At 49.3% G+C, this 26,748-nt stretch overlaps 1 protein-coding gene across 9 annotated transcripts in view; it reads right to left on the reverse strand.

Moving 5' to 3' along the window:
* CDCA2 (cell division cycle associated 2) overlaps positions 1 to 26,748 on the reverse strand; it is a 231,577-nt gene that overhangs the window by 163,189 nt on the left and 41,640 nt on the right. For 4 of the 9 annotated variants that reach the window (XM_063931860.1, XM_063931855.1, XM_063931854.1 and 1 more), the window contains exon 1: positions 4,469 to 4,646. The exons of the other annotated variants lie outside the window; for them this stretch is intronic. In XM_063931860.1, coding sequence (XP_063787930.1) covers positions 4,469 to 4,631 — 163 coding nt within the window. In that variant the 5' untranslated portion in view covers positions 4,632 to 4,646. Of the gene's footprint in view, positions 1 to 4,468; positions 4,647 to 26,748 lie in introns of those variants that run through there. 9 annotated transcript variants of the gene reach the window in all.

A 26,748-nucleotide genomic window follows, 5' to 3' on the forward strand; every position in this document is an offset into this window, starting at 1 on the left:
CCTGTACTTGAACAGGACGGTTCTGAATCAAATGCTGGGCTAGGTTCAACGCATTGAAGACCGCCCACAATTCCAGAATGTTGATCGAGAGGAGAGATTCCTCCTTGGTCCACCGACCCTGCAAGGAGTGCTGCTCCAGCACCGCGCCCCAACCTCTTAGACTGGCATCTGTTGTCAACATGACCCAGTTGGATATCCAGAAGGGACGGCCTCTGCACAATTGTCGGTCCAGGAGCCACCAGAGCAGCGACAAACGGACCTCCGGAGTCAAAGAGATCATGTGAGACCTGATCCGGTGAGGCAGGCCGTCCCACTTGGCTAGAATCAGCTTCTGGAGGGGGCGAGAATGGAATTGAGCATACTCCACCATGTCGAATGCTGACACCATGAGACCCAGCACCTGCATTGCCGAATGTATCGACACTTGCGGACGAGAAAGGAAGCAACGAATCCTGTCCTGAAGTTTCAGGACTTTCTCCTGAGACAAGAACAACCTCTGGTTGTGAGTGTCCAACAGCGCTCCCAGATGCACCACGCTCTGAGCAGGGACCAGGGAGGATTTCTTCCAGTTGATGAGCCACCCGTGGGCTTGTAGAAACCGGACCGTCATATCCAAATGACGCAGGAGAAGATCTGGGGAATTTGCCAGGATTAACAAGTCATCCAGATACGGTAGTATCCTGACCCCTTGACGGCGGAGTACCACTGTCATCACCGCCATAACTTTGGTGAAGACTCGCGGAGCAGTTGTTAAACCAAAAGGTAACGCCCGAAACTGGTAATGGAGGTTGCCAATAGCGAACCTCAGGTATTGTTGATGTGACACTGCTATAGGAATATGCAGGTAAGCATCCTGTATGTCCAGGGAGTCCATGTAGTCCCCAGGTTCCAAGGCCAGAACTATAGAGCAAAGGGTTTCCATACGGAACTTGGAAACCTTCACAAACTTGTTCAGTGCCTTGAGGTTGAAAATGGGCCGGGAGGACCCATTCGGTTTCGGGACTAGAAACAGCGGAGAATAGTACCCCCTGCCCCTCTGAGCAAGAGGCACTTGTACTACGACTCCTGTATCCAGGAGGGTCTGTACCACCGAATGCAGAGTGTTTGCCTTTGTCTGGTCCGACGGGACGTCTGTCTGGCAAAATCGATGAGGGGGTCGGTTTTTGAAGGCTATGGCGTAACCTCGAGTGACAACTTCCCGTACCCAGGCATCTGAAGTGGTCTTCAACCATTCCTGGGTATACCCTAGAAGCCGGCCCCCTACCCTGGGATCCCCCAGGGGGAGGCCCGCCCCGTCATGCGGCAGGCTTATCGGTCTTGGAAGCTGGCTGACGGGCAGCCCAGGCTCTTTTGGGCTTCGGCTTACCAGGTTTGGAAGTGCGGGCCTGCTTATGGTACGCCTGACCTTTTGCTTTACCTGAAGGACGAAAGGGGCGAAAGGACGTGCCTTTGGCCTTCGACACAGAAGGAGCTGTATTAGGCAGACAGGCAGTTTTGGCAGTAGCCAAGTCAGCCACAATCTTATTTAAGGCCTCCCCAAACAGAATATCTCCCTTGAAAGGGAGTACCTCCAGGGTTTTTCTAGAGTCCAGATCCACAGACCAGGATCTCAGCCACAGAATCCGGCGAGCCAGGACTGATGTAGTAGAGGCCTTGGCTGCTAGGATACCGGCATCAGAAGCCGCCTCTTTAATATAGCGAGAAGCTGTGACAATATATGACAAGCATTGTCTAGCATGGTCAGAGGAGATTTCAGCCTCTAACTCCAAGGCCCATGCTTTAATAGCCTCTGCTTCGCCCATATAGCTGCAATAGTGGGCCTTTGTGCAGCACCCGTGAGGGTGTAAATCGCTATTAGACAACCCTCGACACGTTTATCCATAGGCTCTTTAATACCCCTTTCACACAGCCATAAATTTCCCGGGTTAAAACACATGAACGCGCATCAACCCGGGAAATTTCTTGGTGTGAAAGGGTACAGGGACAAAAACCCGGGATTTCTGTCCCTGCATTTCAACCCTGCAATCGACCAGGGTTGGTCCCGGGATAGTCCCTGGACCCTGGACAGTGTGAATGGTGCAGAGACATGTCCCACCTTCCCGGGTTGCCTCTGCTGATGCTGATTGGCTATTCAGGGCACTTCCTGGTCTTGTGGTTTTTCTGAGACGCCCATTTTCAGAAAATGCAGGGCCACCCCGGGTTCAGTATGAAAGGTGCAGACCCGGGATGTCTCGGCAAAAAATGCTGGTGTGAATGGTGCCAACTCGGGAATGTCCCTGCATGAGCCCGTGGCAGAATTCCCGGGTTTTGTCCCTGCATTTCTGGTGTGAAAGGGGTATTAGAGACGTGACGGTAGTGACAGGTAGAGCTGAGGAAACCACCATCCTAGCCACATGTGAGTCTACTGGAGGAGGCGTTTCCCAATTCTTAGACAGCTCTGGCGCGAGGGGATAGCGAGACGGCATCTTCTTTTGAGGCACAAACTTCGTACCCGGGCTTTGCCAGGGTTCCGGACGTATATCCACTAGGTGGTCAGAGTGAGGTAAAACTTGTTTAATCACCTTCTGACGCTTGAACCTATCTGGTATCTCAGGAGGAACGGATGGCTCGGGATCATCCGTAATCTGCAGAATTAACTTAATAGCCTCCAAAAGATCAGGAACATCCACATGTGAACTACCCTCCCCATCAGCCGTATCTGAGTCAGAACCTGTGGGGTCAGTGTATGTGCTGTCTTCATCAGACGAGGTGTCAGTGACAGCAGTGGATTGTGAGGAGACGAGCGCTCGCTTAGAGGACCTCTTGGACTTAGGCAAGCGTTGGTCAGACTTTTTAGTAGTCAGGGACTGGTTCAACTTCTTTAATTGAGCAGATAAAACGTCCGCCCACGGCGGGTTAGCTGCAGGGACCACATACGGTTGTACCAGCATTGGGGGTCCCATAGGGGGTGTTAGTTTATGAACTAGCGTATGCAGAAGCGTGGAAAAAGCGGCCCACGGAGGGTCAGTATGTGCCTCCGTTGCCACAGTCCCACTGGGGGGCAAGGAGCCCCCAGAACCAGAGCCCACAGCTGCTATATTCTCCCCATATGTGCCTGTGGCTTCAGCAACACCAGCAGTGTGTTCCGCCCCAGAACCGTTACCCTCAGAAGCAGACATGATATAACTTGCAGTATGAGGTAACACAGTACAATTATTAGCAGCACTATATCCCTAAACCCAAACCCCTGCGCAGTGTAGTCAGCGCCAGCAGAGATAAAGAAGAGATATGGTGACCAAATCACAGAGAAAAATACGTAATACAGTATATCTTTGTGAAAATCCTATACAGGTTGAGTATCCCTTATCCAAAATGCTTGGGACCAGAGGTATTTTGGATATCTGATTTTATCCGTATTTTGGAATAATTGCATACCATGAGATATCATGGTGATGGGACCTAAATCTTAGCACAGAATGCATTTATGTTACATATACACCTTAAACACACAGCCGGAAGGAAAATTTAGCTAATATTTTTTGTGACTTTGTGCATTGAACAAAGTGTACCTACATTCACACAATTCATTTATGTTTCATATGCACCTTATACACACAGCCTGAAGGTCATTTAATACAATATCTTTAATAACTGTGTATTAAACAAAGTTTGTGTGCATTCAGCCATCAAAAACAAAGGTTTCACTATTTCACTCTCACTCAAAAAAGTCCGTATTTCGGAATATTCCGTATTTCGGAATATTTGGATATGGGATACTCAACCTGTATTAAATAACACCTGACGCACCAAGCCCCCTCAGGTTATAGAATATAGGGATAGCAAGTTGAGTGAAAGACACGAGATGGACACCACTCAGCTATCAATGCACACACAAATAGTCACAGTTTGTACAATGCAGAGGTTATTACAGACAATAATACTGCACTGGACTAGCTTACACAGCTATATAGTCATTAGCTATAACACTACACAGTAAGAAACTGGATGTATATCACAGGGTAATTGTACTATAAACCCCTGACTAAATGCACTCTTTCTTACTAACACTGACTAAAAAAGGCAGGTAGAATACTTTAGTGTCATATAAAGTCACAGCACTGACAACCAGGCGGCTTTACATAGGAGGATTTGCCCAAGCAGTCCCAGGAACAGTGAGCTGAGGATTAATGGCGCCACAGACACTGACAGGGAGTGAGGAAAGACAGAGATGCAGCTCCAGGGCAGGGGAACACTTGCTGGAAATGGCGCCCTGGGGCTGGGGGAGGGGCTTCAGGTCTAAGCCTTATACCCCTTGCTGGCAAAACCACCAGGTACTGTGGGCGATATTAAAATCGGTTTTAAGAGAAAACCTGACCTGCGCCCATGCCCTGGTGATCTAGTGGGATCGCCTGTATCCACAGTGTCAACCACCAGCGCGCGCGGCCCGCCTCCCACTGTCCGCGCCAGATCGCGAGCGGGACCCACTTACCACCTCCCGAAGCGCGGCCACGCGATCCTGGAGAGCCCCAGCCGTGTGTGCCTAACGTGAAGTAAACCGGAGCCTCCGCTGTAGGTACCCGGCAACCAGGGCTCGGGAGTGTACAGCGCCGCTGGGGAGAGCTGGAGCTGCAGCAGAGAATGTCAGAAGACATTTACCCCTGCTGCTGCCCTTGAAGTCTTCACTTTTTACCTCATAAAAAGCTTTTCTTAGGGCTGCCCGGATCGGCCCCTCTGTTAAGTGCCTGCTTACTGCAGCACCAACTGACAAACTGAGCTCCTGTGCTGGGAGGTGGGGTTATAGAGGAGGCGACGCTGTGCATTCTGGGAACAGTCAAAGCTTTGAGCCGGTTGGTGCCTCGGATCATGATCCTACTCTACACCCCATTGTCCAGACTTGTGGTGCCCAGTGTACCCCGCAGCAGAAATCCTATTTTCTCTTACGTCCTAGAGGATGCTGGGGACTCCAAAAGGACCATGGGGTCTATACCAAAGCTCCAACACGGGCGGGAGAGTGCGGACGACTCTGCAGCACCGACTGAGCAAACATGAGGTCCTCTTCAGCTAGGGTATCAAACTTGTAAAACTTAGCAAAGGTATTTGAACCCGACTACGTAGCTGCTCGGCAAAGCTGAAGTGCCGAGACCCCTCGCTCGGGCAGCCGCACAAGATGAGCCCACTTTCCTGGTAGAGTGAGCCTTTACTGACTTCGGCACCGGTAGGCCAGCCGAAGAATGAGCTTGCTGAATCGTACTACAAATCCAGCGTGCAATAGTCTGTTTCGAAGCAGGATGACCAATCTTGTTGGAAGCATACAGGACAAACAGCGCCTCTGTCTTCCTGGCAACAGCCGTTCTGGCGACGTAGATTTTTAAAGCTCTTACAACATCCAGAGACTTTGAAACTGCCACAGCATACGTAGCCACGGGTACAACAATAGGATGGTTAATATGAAACGAAGAAACCACCTTTGGCAGAAACTGTTGACGAGTCCTTAATTCCGCTCTATCCGAATGGAAAATCAAGTACGGACTCTAATGAGATAAGGCCGCCAACTCCGACACTCGCCTGGCAGACGCCAGAGCCAACAGCATGACTACCTTCCAAGTGAGAAACTTTAACTCAACCTTACGCGAAGGTTCAAACCAGGAAGACATAAGAAACTGCAACACCACCTCAAGATCCCATGGTGCCACAGGGGGCACAAACGGAGGATGGATATGCATCACTCCTTTCACAAAAGTCTGAACCTCTGGGAGGACAGCCAATTCCTTTTGAAAGAAAATAAATAAAGCCGAAATCTGCACTTTGATGGAGCCTAATTTCAGGCCTGCATCGACGCCTGCCTGCAAAAAATGGAGAAACCGACCCAAGTGAAATTCTTCCGCAGGAGCCGTTTTAGTCTCACACCACGAAACATACTTTCTCCAAATACGGTGATAAAGTTTCGCCGTAACCTCCTTCCTAGCCTTAAGGAGAGTGGGAATGACCTCCCCGGGAATACCTTTTCGAGCTAAGATTTGGCGCTCAACTTCCATGCCGTCAAACGCAGCCACGGTAAGTCTGGAAACACGCATGGTCCCTGCAATAACAGGTCCTCTCTTAGAGGAAGCAGCCAAGGATCTTCCACAAGTAATTCCTGAAGATCCGGATACCAGGCCCTTCTTGGCCAATCTGGAACGACGAGAATCGCCTGAACTCTTGCCCGTCTAATGATTCCCAGTACCTTTGGAATGAGAGGAAGTTGAGGGAACACATACACAGACTGGAACACCCACGGAGTCACCAGGGCGTCCACTGCACTGGCTTGGGGGTCCCTTGACCTGGAACAATACCTCGGAAGCTTCTTGTTGAGGCGAGACGCCATCATATCGATCAGCGGAATTCCCCAACGCTTCGTCACTTCTGCAAATACCTCTTGGTGAAGAGCCCACTCTCCCGGATGGAGATCGTGTCTGCTGAGGAAATCTGCTTCCCAGTGGTGAAGAGCCCACTCTCCCGGATGGAGATCGTGTCTGCTGAGGAAATCTGCTTCCCAGTTGTCCACCCCCGGAAGGAAGACTGCTGACAGGGCGCTCACGTGTTGTTCCGCCCAGCGAAGGATTCTTGTGGCGGCCACCATAGCCGCCCTGCTCCTTGTTCCGCCTTGACGGTTTATATGCGCCACCGCTGTGATGTTGTCAGACTGTACCAGGACAGGTCGACCCTGAAGAAGGCTTCTTGCTTGTAGCAGGCCGTTGTAAATGGCTCTTAACTTGAGAACATTTATGTGGAGACAAGATTCCTGGAGTGACCCATTTCCCCTGGAAATTTCTTCCTTGGGTGACTGCGCCCCAGCCTCAGAGACTTGCATCTGTTGTCAATTCATACAACCAAGCGCATCAAAATATGGTCCCGGACCCACTGTCGTGTGTGGTCCTATCCTTACAGGTCTCAAATGAAATATTTGCCAACCAGAAAAAAAGAAATAAAGTGATATAGTGAAGCACAGTTGTTCTCAATAAATGCCAGAATAAAGTGCATGAAGTACAGCACAATTAAAAATACATTTAATGATAATCCTTAAAAGCATATATAGCAGCAGGAAATATTGTAGCAGCACAGAAAGAAATCCACGCAGGGAGTCCAATAAAGTGCAATTACCAGAAGCAGGTGAAAATAGAGCACATAGGTTTGTGAGTCCACGGCAACCACAGCAGCTCCTATACCCTTTGGAGCGAACCTGGTGTCCTGGGTCAGGTACATAGACTACGTGTTTTTTATATGGAGGGGGGATGCCCCCACATTGACCGCCTTTTATGAGTACCTAAATCACAATTCCATTAACATTTCTTTTACTTTTGAAAGTAGCAATACCGAGACATTTTTTGGATGTGACCGTTTATCCAAAAATTGGTGTGCTACAAACAAAAAATTACAAAAAACCCACAGACTCCAGGGCATATCTCAAACAGAATAGCTGCCATCATCCAGATTGGCTGGGGTCGATACCATGTGGACAAATACGGCGTCTACGGATAAACTGTACCGAGGCTGCCATTTTTGATGAACAAGTAAGCGAAATGCAGGAGAACTACATAGCATCGGGCTATGCAATTGAAAAAGTGAGGGACACAACCACTGAAGTAGGAAAAATACAGAGGAATGAACTTCTTCACAAAAAAGTAAAAGCGCCAGGCCTTCAATCCACACCCTTCGAATGGGCTTTTATCACGTCTTTTAATAGCCAGTATAGGGATTTGGAAAGGATTTTAAGGAAACATTGGGGCATTCTTAAAAGAGACCCCATAGTAGGGGAGAAACTTCCAAATAGACCGAAATGTATTTACAGAAGGGCCCCTAATTTGAGTAATGCATTAGTAAGAGGTGCTCTACCTCCTGCAAAATCATTACCCACCATCAAATCGAAAGGTTTTTTTCCGATGCGGGATGTGCATTGGGTGCCGCACCATTAAGGGTGACGGCAACAATAAAACCAGTGATTTTGAGGTAAATGGGAAAAAAGTCAGAATTGTGAATCAATCAAATGTGGATTACCAACGGATACTTAAAGGATGACTGTTACACCTGCAATGTATCTTGAGAAAGGAGGCGGAACCTCCGAAACGCGTCGATATACATTGCAGTATTTGGACGGAGACGGACGGAGTGAGATCATCTTCGGCTTTCATGCTTGAGGCTGTTGCCGGGTCAGCGCGCTGAGACTTGCCGGACGTCTTCAGCGGGAGCGCACAGCCTCCACAGAGAGCGGGTACGATCCCTTCGATCACTGTCCATTCCTACTGTCAGACGGAGATTTTTTATTTGTTTTACATTTGTAAAATCCTCATTAAAAATCCTCATTGGATATTTTAATCTCTCCAATATTTGGGTGTTTGGAATACCGCTGACATACTGACGGGTTTCTCCACGCTGAAAGTTTACCCACATGTATAAAGGGACGATACAGCCTTCACAGACAGCGGGTGTCTGGATTACTGCTGACCCACTGACGGGTTTTCCTTTCCTCGCTGAAAGCATACTTATATGCACAGAGGGATTATAAAGATACCTTTTGAGGAACGTTACAAGGGGTTAAGAAGTAAGTGCTGTTCTGAAGGGATTTTCGGATACTTCTACAGACGGGGAGACAGTTTCAGATTTACCTCCTTACTACAGTACTTTACTATCTTGATAGAACCTTCTCACTCCATAATACTCTTACAGGCTATCTTAGCCCATTTTCATTTCACATTGTACATGATTAACTAAACGCCGTGAGCTTTACCTTCTTGTTTTGTATATGTATTGATTGGTGCAGGTGGACACCATTAGGTAAAGACCGGCTGCTAAAAGAGGCGCGTGTATAGGTTTTCCTCTTTTGTTATAACCACAGAATTCCATTTGTGAATACTCAACTCCCTCCTAGCCGAACCATAGAATCGGCCCGCGGACCCAAGAGTCCTCTATCCCTTGCAGTCACACGAAAGCATGCTGCAGCGTCCTTGATACGACTCAAGGTAAGGAGTATACCATCTCTCCCCAGGGTATCTATAACGGATGACCAAGCAACCGAACATTTTTGAATACTACTACTCCCCCTGCGCATGTAATGGCCAGGTCTAACTGACGTACGCGTGAACACATAACTAGAACATAACTAAAGCTTCCTACATACGATCCGCTGACTTCATGACAGGGCCCCGTGCAGAACAGGGGGTGACACCCACTTTATTCTATCCGCGGCGGGAAAAGAATAAACAATCGGAATCCTCTTGAGGAGTTGAAATCATCTTGTCAGGCTGACCCAGACCTTCTCGAACAGAGCTTTCGGCTCATGAAAATGAAGAATGGTACCTCAGCAGTATTATAAATACATATATACCTATTATACACACACACACACACACACACACACACACACACACATATATATAAAAATAAGATTTTACTTACCGATAAATCTATTTCTCATAGTCCGTAGTGGATGCTGGGACTCCGTAAGGACCATGGGGAATAGCGGCTCCGCAGGAGACAGGGCACAAGAATAAAAGCTTTAGGATCAGGTGGTGTGCACTGGCTCCTCCCCCTATGACCCTCCTCCAAGCCTCAGTTAGGATACTGTGCCCGGACGAGCGTACATAATAAGGAAGGATATTGAATCCCGGGTAAGACTCATACCAGCCACACCAATCACACCGTACAACTCGTGATCTGAACCCAGTTAACAGTATGATAACAACGAAGGAGCCTCTGAAAAGATGGCTCACAACAACAATAACCCGATTTTGTTAACAATAACTATGTACAAGTATTGCAGACAATCCGCACTTGGGATGGGCGCCCAGCATCCACTACGGACTATGAGAAATAGATTTATCGGTAAGTAAAATCTTATTTTCTCTGACGTCCTAGTGGATGCTGGGACTCCGTAAGGACCATGGGGATTATACCAAAGCTCCCAAACGGGCGGGAGAGTGCGGATGACTCTGCAGCACCGAATGAGAGAACTCCAGGTCCTCCTCAGCCAGGGTATCAAATTTGTAGAATTTAGCAAACGTGTTTGCCCCTGACCAAGTAGCTGCTCGGCAAAGTTGTAAAGCCGAGACCCCTCAGGCAGCCGCCCAAGATGAGCCCACTTTCCTTGTGGAATGGGCTTTTACCGATTTAGGCTGTGGCAGGCCTGCCACAGAATGTGCAAGTTGAATTGTACTACAAATCCAACGAGCAATAGTCTGCTTAGAAGCAGGAGCACCCAGCTTGTTGGGTGCATACAGGATAAACAGCGAGTCAGACTTTCTGACTCCAGCCGTCCTGGAAACATATATTTTCAGGGCCCTGACAACGTCAAGTAACTTGGAGTCCTCCAAGTCACTAGTAGCCGCAGGCACCACAATAGGTTGGTTCATGTGAAAAGCAGAAACCACCTTAGGGAGAAATTGAGGACGAGTCCTCAATTCTGCCCTGTCAGAATGAAAAATTAAGTAAGGGCTTTTATATGATAAAGCCGCCAATTCTGACACACGCCTGGCTGAAGCCAGGGCTAACAGCATCGTCACCTTCCATGTGAGATATTTTAAGTCCACAGTGGTGAGTGGTTCAAACCAATGTGACTTAAGGAACCTCAAAACAACATTGAGATCCCAAGGTGCCACTGGAGGCACAAAAGGAGGTTGTATATGCAGTACCCCTTTTACAAATGTCTGAACTTCAGGTACTGAAGCCAGTTCTTTCTGGAAGAAAATCGACAGGGCCGAAATTTGAACCTTAATGGACCCTAATTTTAGGCCCATAGACAGTCCTGTTTGCAGGAAATGGAGGAAACGACCCAGTTGAAATTCCTCTGTAGGGGCCTTCTTGGCCTCACACCACGCAACATATTTTCGCCAAATGCGGTGATAATGTTTTGCGGTTACATCCTTCCTGGCTTTGACCAGGGTAGGGATGACTTCATCTGGAATGCCTTTTTCCTTCAGGATCCGGCGTTCAACCGCCATGCCGTCAAACGCAGCCGCGGTAAGTCTTGGAACAGACAAGGCCCCTGCTGGAGCAGGTCCTTTCTTAGAGGTAGAGGCCACGGGTCTTCCGTGAGCATCCCCTGAAGTTCCGGGTACCAAGTCCTTCTTGGCCAATCCGGAACCACGAGTATCGTTCTTACTCCTCTCCTTCTTATGATTCTCAGTACTTTTGGTATGAGAGGCAGAGGAGGGAACACATACACTGACTGGTACACCCACGGTGTCACCAGAGCGTCCACCGCTATTGCCTGAGAGTCCCTTGACCTGGCGCAATATCTAATTTTTTGTTTAGACGTGACGCCATCATGTCCACCTTTGGTTTTTCCCAACGGTTTACAATCAGGTGGAAGACTTCTGGGTGAAGTCCCCACTCTCCCGGGTGAAGGTCGTGTCTGCTGAGGAAGTCTGCTTCCCAGTTGTCCACTCCCGGAATGAACACTGCTGACAGAGCTATCACATGATTTTCCGCCCAGCGAAGAATCCTTGCAGCCTCTGCCATTGCCCTCCTGCTTCTCGTGCCGCCCTGTCTGTTTACGTGGGCGACTGACGTGATGTTGTCCAATTGGATCAATACCGCCTGACCCTGAAGCAGGGGTTTCGCTTGACTTAGGGCATTGTAAATGGCCCGTAGTTCCAGAATGTTTATATGAAGAGATGTTTCCATGCTTGACCACAAGCCCTGGAAGTTTTTTCCCTGTGTGACTGCTCCCCAGCCTCTCAGGCTTGCATCCGTGGTCACCAGGATCCAATCCTGAATGCCGAATCTGCGGCCCTCTAGAAGATGAGCACTCTGCAACCACCACAGGAGAGACACCCTTGTCTTTGGTGACAGGGTTATCCGCTGCTGCATCTGAAGATGCGAACCGGACCATTTGTCCAGTAGATCCCACTGAAAACGTTCTTGCATGGAATCTTCCGAATGGAATTGCTTCGTAAGAAGCCACCATTTTTCCCAGGACCCTCGTGCACTGATGCACTGACACCTGGGCTGGTTTTAGGAGGTTCCTGACTAGCTCGGATAACTCCTTGGCCTTCTCCTCCGGGAGAAAAACCTTCTTCTGGACTGTGTCCAGAATCATTCCTAGGAACAGAAGACGTGTCGTTGGAATCAGCTGCGATTTTGGAATATTTAGGATCCACCCGTGCTGACGTAACACTATCTGAGATAGTGCTACTCCGACTTCTAACTGTTCCCTGGACCTTGCCCTTATCAGGAGATCGTCCAAGTAAGGGATAATTAATACGCCTTTTCTTCGAAGAAGAATCATCATTTCGGCCATTACCTTGGTAAAGACCCGAGGTGCCGTGGACAACCCAAACGGCAGCGTCTGAAACTGATAATGACAGTCTTGTACTACAAACCTGAGATACCCTTGGTGAGAAGGGTAGATTGGGACGTGGAGATAAGCATCTTTGATGTCCAGAGACACCATATAGTCCCCTTCTTCCAGGTTCGCTATCACCGCTCTGAGTGATTCCATCTTGAATTTGAACCTTTTTATGTAAGTGTTCAAGGATTTCAGATTTAAAATTGGTCTCACCGAGCCGTCCGGCTTCGGTACCACAAACAGCGTGGAATAATACCCCTTTCCTTGTTGTAGGAGGGGTACCTTGATTATCACCTGCTGGGAATACAGCTTGTGAATGGCTTCCAGAACTGCCTCCCTGTCGGAGGGAGACTTTGGCAGAGCAGACTTCAGGAACTGGCGAGGGGGAAACGCCTCGAATTCCAGTTTGTACCCCTGCGATACTACCTGTAGAATCCAGGGATCCACTTGCGAGTGAGCCCACTGCGCGTTGAAATTCTTGAGACGGGCCCCCACCAAGCCTGAGTCTGCTTGTAAAGCCCGAGCGTCATGCTGAAGACTTGGCAGAAGCAGGGGAAGGCTTCTGATCCTGGGAAGCGGCTGCATGGTGCAGTCTTTTTCCCCTTCCTCTGCCCCGGGGCAGAAAGGAATGGCCTTTTGCTCGCTTGCATTTATGGGAACGAAAGGACTGAGTTTGAAAAGACGGTGTCTTTTTCTGTTGATGTGAAGTGACCTGGGGTAAGAAGGTGGACTTTCCAGCCGTTGCCGTGGCCACCAGGTCCGAAAGACCAGCCCCAAATAACTCCTCCCCTTTATACGGCAATACTTCCATATGTCGTTTGGAATCCGCATCCCCTGACCACTGACGCGTCCATAACGTTCTTCTGGCAGAGATGGACATAGCACTTACTCTTGATGCCAGGGTGCAAATATCCCTCTGTGCATCACGCATATATAGTAATGCATCCTTCAAATGCTCTATAGTTAACAATATATTGTCCCTATCCAGGGTATCAATATTTTCAGTCAGGGAATCCGACCACGCGACTCCAGCACTGCACATCCAGGCTGAAGCGATTGCTGGTCGCAGTATAACACCAGTATGTGTGTATATACTTTTTAGGATATTTTCCAGCCTTCTATCAGCTGGTTCTTTGAGAGTGGCTGTATCAGGAGACGGTAACGCTACTTGTTTAGATAAACGTGTGAGCGCCTTATCTACCCTAGGGGGTGTTTCCCAACGTGTCCTAACCTCTGATGGGAAAGGATATAGTGCCAATAATTTATTAGAAATTAGCTGTTTTTTGTCGGGAGAAACCCACGCTTTATCACATACCTCATTCAATTCATCTGACTCAGGAAAAACTATTGGTAGTTTTTTCACCCCCCACATAATACCCTTCTTAGTGGTATTTGTAGTGTCAGAAATGTGCAATGCTTCCTTCATTGCCGTGATCATGTAACGTGTGGCCCTACTGGACATTACGTTCGACTCATCACCGTCGACACTAGACTCCGTATCTGTGTCTGGGTCTGTGTCGACCCACTGAGGTAACGGGCGTTTTAGGGCCCCTGACGGTGTCTGAGACGCCTGGACAGGCACTAATTGATTTGCCGGCTGTCTCATGTCGTCAACAGTTTTTTGCAAAGTGTTGACATTATCACTTAATTGTTTGAACACGATCATCCAGTCAGGTGTCGACTCCCTAGGGGGTGACATCACTAACGCAGGCAATTGCTCCGCCTCCACATCATTTTCCTCCTCATACATGTCGACACACATGTACCGACACACAGCACACACACCGGGAATGCTCTGATAGAGGACAGGACCCCACGAGCCCTTTGGAGAGACAGAGGGAGAGTCTGCCAGCACACACCCAGCGCTATATATATATACAGGGATAACCTTATATAAGTGTTATTCCCTTATAGCTGCTGTTTATATTGTCATTTGCTGCCAATAGTGCCCCCCCTTCTCTTTTTTACCCTGATTCTGAAGCAGGACTGCAGGGGAGAGTCAGGGAGCAGTCCTTCCAGCGGAACTGTGAGGGAAAATGGCGCTTGTGTGCTGAGGAGATAGGCTCCGCCCCTTCACAACGTCCTTATCTCCCGCTTTTTTGTGTAAAAATGGCAGGGGTTAAAATACATCCATATAGCCCAGGAGCTATATGTGATGTATTCTTTTGCCACCTAAGGTATTATCATTTATATTGCGTCTCAGGGCGCTCCCCCCCAAGCGCCCTGCACCCTCAGTGACCGGAGTGTGAAGTGTGCTGAGAGCAATGGCGCACAGCTGCGGTGCTGTGCGCTACCTTAGTCTGAAGACAAGATTGTCTTCTGCCGCCGATTTCACCGGACCTCTTCGTCTCTTCTGGCTCTGTAAGGGGGACGGCGGCGCGGCTCCGGTGACCCATCCAGGCTGTACCTGTGATCGTCCCTCTGGAGCTAATGTCCAGTAGCCTAAGAAGCCCAATCCACCCTGCACGCAGGTGAGTTCGCTTCTTCTCCCCTTAGTCCCACGATGCAGTGAGCCTGTTGCCAGCAGGACTCACTGAAAATTAAAAAAAAACTTTTATTCTAAGCAGCTCAGGAGAGCCACCTAGCCTGCACCCTTCTCGTTCGGGCACAAAAATCTAACTGAGGCTTGGAGGAGGGTCATAGGGGGAGGAGTCAGTGCACACCACCTGATCCTAAAGCTTTTATTCTTGTGCCCTGTCTCCTGCGGAGCCGCTATTCCCCATGGTCCTTACGGAGTCCCAGCATCCACTAGGACGTCAGAGAAATAAGATTTTACTCACCGGTAAATCTATTTCTCGTAGTCCGTAGTGGATGCTGGGACTCCGTAAGGACCATGGTGAATAGCGGCTCCGCAGGAGACTGGGCACAACTAAAGAAAGCTTTAGGACTACCTGGTGTGCACTGGCTCCTCCCACTATGACCCTCTTCGAGACCTCAGTTAGGATACTGTGCCCGGAAGAGCTGACACAATAAGGAAGAATTTTGAATCCCGGGTAAGACTCATACCAGCCACACCAATCACACCGTATAACTCGTGATACTATACCCAGTTAACAGTATGAAATATAACTGAGCCTCTCAACAGATGGCTCAACAACCTGTAAATCTTTTTCTCCTAGTTCGTAGAGGATGCTGGGCGCCCGTCCCAGTGTGGACATTTTTCTGCATGACTTGTATATAGTTGTTGCTTACATAAGGGTTATGTTACAGTTAAGATCAGTCGTTGGCGGATACTGTTTTGTTTCATACTGTTAACTGGTTGCGTATATTCCAGGTTATACGGTGTGGATGGTGTGGGCTGGTATGAATCTTGCCCTTAGATTAACAAAAATCCTTTCCTCGTACTGTCCGTCTCCTCTGGGCAGTTTCTCTAACTGAGGTCTGGAGGAGGGGCATAGAGGGAGGAGCCAGTGCACACCCATCTAAAATTCTTTATAGTGCCCATGTCTCTTGCGGAGCCCGTCTATACCCCCATGGTCCTTACGGAGTCCCCAGCATCCTCTACGGACTAGCAGAAAAAGATTTACCGGTAGGTTTTAAAATCTTATTATTTTGCCAGGTTACTACTCCCTTATACCGACACGGAAGCAAACTACTGTGTCGACCATAATGCTTCCTGATGAGATCCGGAGGAAAAAAAATAAAAATAAATTTGGTGCATGATTAGTACATTATAAGGACGTATTAACGTCACTGTGGACCCTGCTGTTACGAACAAAGGGGTCTATGTGTGTGTGTATATGTATGTATGTATGTATGTATGTATGTATGTATGTATGTATGTTTGTGTGTGTGTATGTGTGTGTGTATATATATTTCTCCGACGTCCTAAGTGGATGCTGGGACTCTGTAAGGACCATGGGGAATAGCGGCTCCGCAGGAGACTGGGCACAACTAAAGAAAGCTTTAGGACTACCTGGTGTGCACTGGCTCCTCCCACTATGACCCTCCTCCAGACCTCAGTTAGGATACTGTGCCCGGAAGAGCTAACACAATAAGGAAGGATTTTGAATCCCGGGTAAGACTCATACCAGCCACACCAATCACACCGTATAACTCGTGATACTATACCCAGTTAACAGTATGAAATATAACTGAGCCTCTCAACAGATGGCTCAACAATAACCCTTTAGTTAGGCAATAACTATATACAAGTATTGCAGACAATCCGCACTTGGGATGGGCGCCCAGCATCCACTACGGACTACGAGAAATAGATTTACCGGTGAGTAAAATCTTATTTTCTCTGACGTCCTAAGTGGATGCTGGGACTCCGTAAGGACCATGGGGATTATACCAAAGCTCCCAAACGGGCGGGAGAGTGCGGATGACTCTGCAGCACCGAATGAGCAAACTCTAGGTCCTCCTCAGCCAGGGTATCAAACTTGTAGACTCTTGCAAAAGTGTTTTAACCCGACCAAGTAACAGCTCGGCAAAATTGTAAAGCCGAGACCCCTCGGGCAGCCGCCCAAGAGCCCCTTTCCTTGTGGAATGGGCTTTTACAGATTTAGGGTGCGGCAGTCCAGCCGCAGAATGTGCAAGTTGAATCGTGCTACAGATCCAGCAAGCAATAGTCTGCTTAGAAGCAGGAGCACCCAGCTTGTTGGGTGCATATAGGATAAATAGCGAGTCAGTTTTCCTGACTCCAGCCGTCCTGGAAACATATATTTTTCAGGGCCCTGACTACGTCCAGTAACTTGGAATCCTCCAAGTCCCAAGTAGCCGCAGGCACCACAATAGGTTGGTTCACATGAAACACTGATACCACCTTAGGAAGGAATTGGGAACGAGTCCTCAATTCCGCCCTATCCATATAAAAAAATCAGGTAAGGGCTTTTGCATGATAAAGCCGCCAATTCTGATACACGCCTGGCCGACGCCAAGGCCAACAGCATGACCACTTTCCACGTGAGGTATTTTAGCTCCACGGATTTAAGTGGCTCAACCCAATGCGACTTCAGGAAATCCAACACCACGTTGAGATCCCACGGTGCCACTGGAGGCACAAACGAGGGCTGACTATGCAGCACTCCCTTAACAAAAGTCTGAACTTCAGGCAGTGAAGCCAGTTCTATTTTGGAAGAAAATGGATAGAGCCGAAATCTGGACCTTAATGGAACCCAATTTTAGGCCCATAGTCACCCCTGACTGTAGGAAGTGCAGAAATCGACCTAGCTGAAAATTCCTCCGTTGGGGCCTTCCTGGCCTCACAGCACGCAACATATTTCCGCCATATGCGGTGAGAATGGTTTGCGCTCACTTCTTTCCTAGCTTTAATTAGCGTAGGGATAACTTCCTCCGGAATGCCCTTTTCCTTCAGGATCCGGCGTTCAACCGCCATGCCGTCAAACGCAGCCGCGGTACGTCTTGGAACAGACAGGGCCCCTGCTGCAGCAGGTCCTGTCTGAGCGGCAGAGGCCATGGGTCCTCTGAGATCATTTCTTGGAGTTCTGGGTACCAAGCTCTTCTTGGCCAATCCGGAACAATGAGTATAGTTCTTACTCCTCTCCTTCTTATTATTCTCATTACCCTGGGTATGAGAGGCAGAGAAGGGAACACATACACCGACTGGTACACCCACGGTGTTACCAGAGCGTCCACAGCTATCGCCTGAGGGTCCCTTGACCTGGCGCAATATCTTTTTAGCTTTTTGTTGAGGCGGGACGCCATCAAGTCCACCTGTGGCCTTTCCCAACGGTGTACAATCATTTGGAAGACTTCTGGATGAAGTCCCCACTCTCCCGGGTGGAGGTCGTGTCTGCTGAGAAAGTCTGCTTCCCAGTTGTCCACTCCGGGAATGAACACTGCTGACAGTGCTAACACATGATTTTCCGCCCATCGGAGAATCCTTGTGGCTTCTGCCATCGCCATCCTGCTTCTTGTGCCGCCCGGTCGGTTTACATGAGCGACCGCCGTGATGTTGTCTGACTGGATCAGCACCGGCCGGTGTTGAAGCAGGGGTCTAGCCTGACTTAGGGCATTGTAAATGGCCCTTAATTCCAGAATATTTATGTGTAGGGAAGTCTCCTGACTTGTCCATAGTCCTTGGAAGTTTCTTCCCTGTGTGACTGCCCCCCAGCCTTGAAGGCTGGCATCCGTGGTCACCAGGACCCAGTCCTGTATGCCGAATCTGCGGCCCTCTAGAAGATGAGCACTCTGCAGCCACCACAACAGCGACACCCTGGCCCTTGGAGACAGGGTTATCCGCCTATGCATCTGAAGATGCGACCCGGACCACTTGTCCAACAGATCCCACTGGAAGATCCTTGCATGGAACCTGCCCAATGGAATTTCTTCGTAAGAAGCTACCATCTTTCCCAGGGCTCGCGTGCATTGATGCACCGACACCTGTATTTGTATTAGGAGGTCTCTGTCTAGAGACGACAACTCCTTGGACTTCACCTCCGGGAGAAACCCTTTTTTCTTGTTCTGTGTCCAGAACCATACCCAGGAACAGTAGACGCGTCGTAGGAACCAGCTGCGACTTTGGAATATTCAGAATCCAGCCGTGCTGTTGTAGCACTTCCCGAGATACTGTTACTCCGACGAACAACTGCTCCCTGGACCTCGCCTTTATAAGGAGATCGTCCAAGTACGGGATAATTATTTCGGCCATTACCTTGGTAAATACCCTCGGTGCCGGGGACAGACCAACGGCAACGTCTGGAATTGGTAATGACAAACCTGTACCACAATTTTGAGGTACTCCTGGTGAGGAGGGTAAATAGGGACATGCAGGTAAGCATCCTTGATGTCCAGTGATACCATGAAATTTTCCAGGCTTGCAATAATCGCCCTGAGCGATTCCATTTTGAACTTGAACTTCGTATATAAGTGTTCAAGGATTTAAATTTTAGAATGGGTCACACCGAACCATCTGGTTTCGGTACCCCAAACATTTTGGAATAGTAACCCCGGCCTTGTTGAAGGAGGGGTACCTTGATTTCACCTGCTGGAAGTACAGCTTGTGAATTGCCGCCAGTACTACCTCCCTTTCTCCGAGGGCAGCAGGCAAGGCTGATGTGAGGTAACAGCGAGGGGGAGTCGCCTCGAACTCCAGCCTGTATCCCTGTGATACTACTTGCAGAACCTAGGGATCCACCTGTGGGCAAGCCCACTGGTCCCTGAAGTTCCCGAGACGCGCCCCCACCGCACCTGTCTCCACCTGTGGAGCCCCAGCGTCATGCGGTGGACTCAGAGGAAGCGGGGGAAGATTTTTGATCCTGGGAACTGGCTGTCTGGTGCAGCTTTTTCCTTCTTCCCTTGTCTCTGTGCAGAAAGGAAACGCCTTTGACCGGCTTGCTTTTCTGAAGCCGAAAGGACTGTACCTGAAAATACGGTGCTTTCTTAGGCTGTGAGGAAACCTGAGGTAAAAAAAATTCTTCCCAGCTGTTGCTGTGGATACGAGGTCCCAGAGACCATCCCCAAACAATTCCTCACCCTTATAAGGCAGAATCTCCATGTGCCTTTTAAAGTCAGCATCACCTGTCCACTGCCGGGTCTCTAATACCCTCCTGGCAGAATGGACATTGCCTTAATTCTGGATGCCAGCCGGCAAATATCCCTCTGTGCATCCCTCATATATAAGAAGACGTCTTTAATATGCTCTATGTTAGCAAAATATTATCTCTGTCTAGGGTATTAATATTGACAGGGTATCAGACCACGCTGCAGCAGCACTATTCATGCTGAGGCAATTGCAGGTCTCAGTATAGTACCTGAGTGTGTATATACAGACTTCAGGATAGCCTCCTGCTTTTTATCAGCAGGCTCCTTCAAAGTGGCCGTATCCTAAGACGGCAGTGCCACCTTTTTTGACAACCGTGTGAGCGCCTTATCCACCCTAGGGGATATCTCCCAACGTGACCTATCCTCTGGCGGGAAAGGGTACGCCATCAGTAACTTTTTAGAAATTACCAGTTTCTTATCGGGGGAACCCACGCTTCTTTACACACTTCATTCACTCATCTGATGGGGGAACAAAACACTGGCTGCTTTTTCTCCCCAAACATAAAACCCCTTTTATGTGGTACTTGGGTTCATGTCAGAAATGTGTAACACATTTTTCAATGCCGAGATCATGCAACGGATGTTCCTAGTGGATTGTGTATATGTCTCAATCTCGTCGACACTGGAGTCAGACTCTGTGTCGACATCTGTGTCTGCCATCTGAGGTAACGGGCGTTTTTTGAGCCCCTGATGGCCTTTGAGACGCCTGGGCAGGCGCGGGCTGAGAAGCCGGCTGTCCCACAGCTGTTACGTCATCCAGCCTTTTATGTAAGGAGTTGACATTGTCGGTTAATACCTTCCACCTAATCCATCCACTCTGATGTCGGCCCCACAGGGGGCGACATCCCATTTATCGGCCTCTGCTCCGCCTCCACGTAACCTTCCTCATCCAACATGTCGACACAGCCGTACCGACACACCGCACACACACAGGGAATGCTCTGACTGAGGACAGGACCCCACAAAGTCCTTTGGGGAGACAGAGAGAGAGTATGCCAGCACACACCAGAGCGCTATATAATGCAGGGATTAACACTATAACTGAGTGATTTTTTCCCCCCAATAGCTGCTTGTATACACATATTGCGCCTAAATTTAGTGCCCCCCCTCTCTTTTTAACCCTTTGAGCTTGAAAACTACAGGGGAGAGCCTGGGGAGCTGTCTTCCAGCTGCACTGTGAAGAAAAAATGGCGCCAGTGTGCTGAGGGAGTTAGCCCCGCCCCTTTTTCGGCTGACTTTTCTCCCGCTTTTTTTAGGAATTCTGGCAGGGGTAATTTATCACATATATAGCCCTGGGACTATATATTGTGACGATTTGCCAGCCAAGGTGTTTATATTGCTGCTCAGGGCGCGGGCGCCCCCCCCCCCCCCAGCGCCCTGCACCCATCAGTGACCGGAGTGTTAGGTGTGCATGAGGAGCAATGGCGCACAGTTGCAGTGCTGTGCGCTACCTTGTTGAAGACAGAGGTCTTCTGCCGCCGATTTTCCGGACCACTTCTTGCTTCTGGCTCTGTAAGGGGGACGGCGGCGCGGCTCCGGGACCGAACTCCGAGGCTGGGCCTGTGTTCGGTCCCTCTGGAGCTAATGGTGTCCAGTAGCCTAAGAAGCCCAAACTATCTCCAGTCAGGTAGGTTCGCTTCTTCTCCCCTTAGTCCCTCGCTGCAGTGAGTCTGTTGCCAGCAGATCTCACTGTAAAATAAAAAACCTAAAATATACTTTCTTTCTAGGAGCTCAGGAGAGCCCCTAGTGTGCATCCAGCTCAGCCGGGCACAAGATTCTAACTGAGGTCTGGAGGAGGGTCATAGTGGGAGGAGCCAGTGCACACCAGGTAGTCCTAAAGCTTTCTTTAGTTGTGCCCAGTCTCCTGCGGAGCCGCTATTCCCCATGGTCCTTACGGAGTCCCAGCATCCACTTAGGACGTCAGAGAAATATATATACACACACACATACACAAACATACATACATACATACATACATACATATACACACACATAGACCCCTTTGTTCGTAACAGCAGGGTCCACAGTGACGTTAATACGTCCTTATAATGTACTAATCATGCACCAAATTTATTTTTATTTTTTTTCCTCCGGATCTCATCAGGAAGCATTATGGTCGACACAGTAGTTTGCTTCCATGTCGGTATAAGGGAGTAGTAACCTGGCAAAATAATAAGATTTTAAAACCTACCGGTAAATCTTTTTCTGCTAGTCCGTAGAGGATGCTGGGGACTCCGTAAGGACCATGGGGGTATAGACAGGCTCCGCAAGAGACATGGGCACTATAAAGAATTTTAGATGGGTGTGCACTGGCTCCTCCCTCTATGCCCCTCCTCCAGACCTCAGTTAGAGAAACTGTGCCCAGAGGAGACGGACAGTACGAGGAAAGGATTTTTGTTAATCTAAGGGCAAGATTCATACCAGCCCACACCATCCACACCGTATAACCTGGAATATACGCAACCAGTTAACAGTATGAAACAAAACAGTATCTGCCAACGACTGATCTTAACTGTAACATAACCCTTATGTAAGCAACAACTATATACAAGTCATGCAGAAAAATGTCCGCACTGGGACGGGCGCCCAGCATCCTCTACGAACTAGGAGAAAAAGATTTACAGGTAGGTTTAAAATCTTATTTTCTCTTACATCCTAGAGTAGGGGTGGGCAACATGCGGCCCGCGGGCCGGATGCGGCCCGCGAACCGATTCTGCCTGGCCCGCTGTCCCATACCACTGTGCAATGATAAGCGGCCCGGCTGAGCCGCTTGTCATTGCGCTACGAAGCTCCGAGATGCGGCGCCGCTGAGGAAATACCCGGTCTGCTGACCGGGATTTCCTCTGTGACATCAGGCGCTGGGCGGCATAGGGGGCGGAGCCACGGCAAGAGAGTGCAGAGGGCAGCGGGTAGCAGCAGCGGCTCTGCGCAGCGCAGCGGGCAGCGGATCTGGCAGAGAAGGCGGTGGATAATCTGGGCAGCAGATCTTCCACAGTGAAATAAAAACATCAAAGGTAAAGCTGCTATATGGGTCCGGGGGGGGGGATGGGGGGGTTTCAGGGAAAGGGGGGTAGAGACTGCTGTACAGGTTCAGGGGAGGGGGTGAAGGGGGGTAGTGACTGCTATATGGGTTCAGGGGTGGGGGAAGGGGGGTAGAGACTACTATATGGGTTTAAGGGAGAGGGGAGGTTTGAGACTGCTATGTGGGTTCAGGGAAGCGGGTGGGGGGAGCTAGTAACCAGCTGTGAATACGATTGATAACAGCATTACACAGGATGCTGTTTGTTTGTTTGTTTGTTTTCAGCAGTTTATTTTTATTTTTTTTATTACTGGATGTGTTTTTTAAGCCCAGTACCCACGGGCCGATTTGGGAGAGATGTGTGCTGAGCGAACCGCTCAGCACACATCTCTCCTGCCGCTCAGCACAGCTCGATCTGTGCTGAGCGTGCGGGGGGAGACGGGGGGGCGCTCACTTCACCCAGCGGGTGAAGTGAGCGACCCGCTAGATTGGCCTGCATGCAGGCCAATCTAGCAGCAGCGATAGCAATGTGCGGGGCTGCGCATCGCTATCGCTGAGGGGGCTACACACGGAGCGATCATGCCGATATTCTAAGCAATCTAGTCAGATTGCTTAGAATATCGCTCCGTGAGTACCACCCTTTAGACATTTGTATTTTGCCTGTAAAAAACTACGAGAGAGAGAGAGATAGAGAGAGAGATAGAGAGAGAGATAGAGAGAGAGAGAGAGATAGAGAGAGAGATAGAGAGAGAGATAGAGAGAGAGATAGATAGATATAGATAGATAGAGATAGATAGATAGAGATAGATAGATAGATAGATAGAGATAGATAGATAGATATAGATAGATATAGATAGATATAGTTAGATAGATAGATATAGATAGATAGATAGATATATATCTATCTAACTATGGGCCTAATTCAGACCTGATCGCTAGGGTGTGATTTTTGCACTGCTACGATCAGGTAGTCGCCGCCTACAGGGGGAGGGGGTAATCGCTGTTCAGGGGAGCGATCGCATGTGCAGGAGAGCTGCAGAAACAGAAGTTTGTGCAGTCTCTGCACAGCCCAGGACTTACTCTTCCAGTGCGATGATCGGGGCCGGAGCCGACGTCAGAAACCCTCCCTCCAAACGCCTGGTCCCTCCTGCATTTTTCCGTGCACTCCTCTAAACCGGTCAGTTGCCACCCACAAACGGCCTCTTCCTGTCAATCACCTTGCGATCACCTGTGCGATCGCTTTGTTCGCACCATCCCATCACTGCCTGACGCTCCCCAGCGCGGCGGACCGATGTGCCTGCGCACTGCAATGCATGCGCAGTTCAGACCCGATCACCCGCTGTGCGAAAATACACAGCAGCGACCGGGTCTGAATTGGGCCCTATAACAGGTCTTATTTTGCAGCAACTGCTGACTAAGGGGCTGATTCAGACCTGATCACTGTGCTGCAAATTTTGCTGTCCTGCGTTCGGGTAGTTGCCGCCCCCAGGAGGAGTGTAAATTCACCCGTGCAAGTGTACGATCGTATGTGTACGCAGAGCTGCAAAAATCTACTTTGTGCAGTCTCTGCGCAGCCCAGGACTTACTCCTACAAATATTTGTTATTCATATTAGTCCCCACCCTTGTGTGTGGCCCTCGAACATTCACTGGAAGTGTTAAGCGGCCCCCCAGCTGAAATAATTGCCCACCCCTGTCCTAGAGGATGCTGGGGACTCCGTAAGGACCATGGGGATTATACAAAAGCTCCAAAACGGGCGGGAGAGTGCGGATGACTCTGCAGCACCGATTGAGCAAACATGAGGTCCTTATCAGCCAGGGTATCAAACTTGTAGAATTTTGCAAAGGTGTTTGAACCCGACCAAGTAGCTGCTCGGCAAAGCTGTAAAGCCGAGACGCCTCGGGCAGCCGCCCAAGAAGAGCCCACATTCCTAGTGGAATGGGCCTTTACCGAATTTGGTAACGGCAATCCCGCCGTAGAATGAGCCTGCTGAATCGTGTTACAGATCCAGCGAGCAATAGTCTGCTTAGAAGCAGGAGCGCCAACCTTGTTGGCTGCATACAGGACAAACAGTGCCTCTATTTTCCTAATCCGAGCCGTCCTGGCTACGTAAATTTTTAAGGCCCTGACTACATCAAGGGACTTGGAATTCTTCAAGTCTCCCGTAGCCACAGGCACCACAATAGGCTGGTTCATATGAAACGATGACACCACCTTAGGCAAAAATTGAGGACGAGTCCTCAACTCAGCTCTATCCACATAGAAGATGAGATAGGGGCTCTTATGAGACAAGGCCGCTAATTCGGCCACCCACCTTGCAGATGCCAAGGCCAACAACATGACCACCTTCCAAGTGAGAAATTTTAATTCAACTGTTTGAAGAGGCTCAAACCAGTGAGATTTTAGGAACTGTAATACCACGTTAAGGTCCCAAGGTGCCACTGGGGGCACAAAAGGAGGCTGGATGTGCAGCACTCCCTTCACAAAAGTCTGGACTTCTGGAAGAGAAGCCAATTCCTTCTGGAAGAATATAGATAGGGCCGAAATCTGTACCTTAATGGAGCCTAACTTTAGGACCATATCCACTCCTGTCTGTAGAAAGTGGAGAAAACGGCCCAAGTGGAAATCTTCCGTAGGAGCATTCTTGGCTTCACACCAAGATACATACTTCCTCCAGATACGGTGATTATGTTTCGCCGTCACCTCCTTCCTAGTCTTTATCAGAGTAGGGATGATTTCCTCCGGAATACCTTTCCCAGCTAGGATTCGGTGTTCAACCACCATGCCGTCAAACGTAACCGCGGTAAGTCTTGGAACACGCAGGGCCCCTGCTGCAACAGGTCCTCCCTGAGAGGAAGAGGCCATGGATCTTCTGTGAGCATCTCCTGAAGATCTGAATACCAGGCCCTTCGAGGCCAATCTGGAACAATGAGTATTGTCTGCACTCTTTTTCGTCTTATGATTCTCAATATTTTTGAGATGAGAGGAAGAGGAGGGAACACATAGACCGACTGAAACACCCATGGTGTCACCAGGGCGTCCACCGCTACTGCCTGAGGGTCCCTTGACCTGGCACAATACCTCCGAAGTTTCTTGTAGAGGCGTGACGCCATCATGTCTATTTGAGGAAGTCCCCAAATATTTGTTATTTCTGTAAAAACTTCTTGATGAAGTCCCCACTCTCCTGGATGGAGATCGTGTCTGCTGAGGAAGTCTGCTTCCCAGTTGTCCACTCCCGGAATGAATACCACTGACAGAGCGCTTACGTGATTTTCCGCCCACCGCAGAATCCTGGTGGCTTCCGCCATTGCCACTCTGCTCCTTGTCCCGCCTTGGCGGTTTACATGAGCCACGGCTGTAACGTTGTCTGATTGAATCAGAACCGGTAGATCGCGAAGAAGATTCTCCGCTTGCCGTAGGCCATTGTATATGGCCCTTAATTCCAGTATGTTAATGTGTAGGCAAGCCTCTTGGCTTGACCACAGTCCCTGAAAATTCCTTCCTTGTGTGACTGCTCCCCATCCTCGGAGGCTCGCGTCCGTGGTCACCAGAACCCAGTCTTGAATGCCGAACCAGCGACCCTCTAGAAGATGAGCACTCTGCAGCCACCACAGGAGAGACACCCTGGCCATGGGGGACAGGGTTATTTTCTGATGTATTTGAAGATGAGACCCGGACCACTTGCCCAGAAGGTCCCACTGAAAAGTCCTCGCATGAAACCTGCCGAAGGGGATGGCCTCGTAGGTCGCCACCATTTTCCCCAGTACTCGAGTGCATTGATGGACTGACACTCTTTTCGGTTTTAACAGGTCTCTGACCATGTTCTGGAGTTCCTGGGCTTTTTCCATCGGGAGAAAAACCCTCCTTTGTTCCGTGTCCAGAATCATGCCTAAGAAAGTCGTTGGAACCAACTGTGACTT

This window comes from Pseudophryne corroboree, chromosome 6, assembly GCF_028390025.1.
Source record: "Pseudophryne corroboree isolate aPseCor3 chromosome 6, aPseCor3.hap2, whole genome shotgun sequence".
NCBI classification, from domain to species: Eukaryota; Metazoa; Chordata; class Amphibia; order Anura; family Myobatrachidae; genus Pseudophryne; species Pseudophryne corroboree.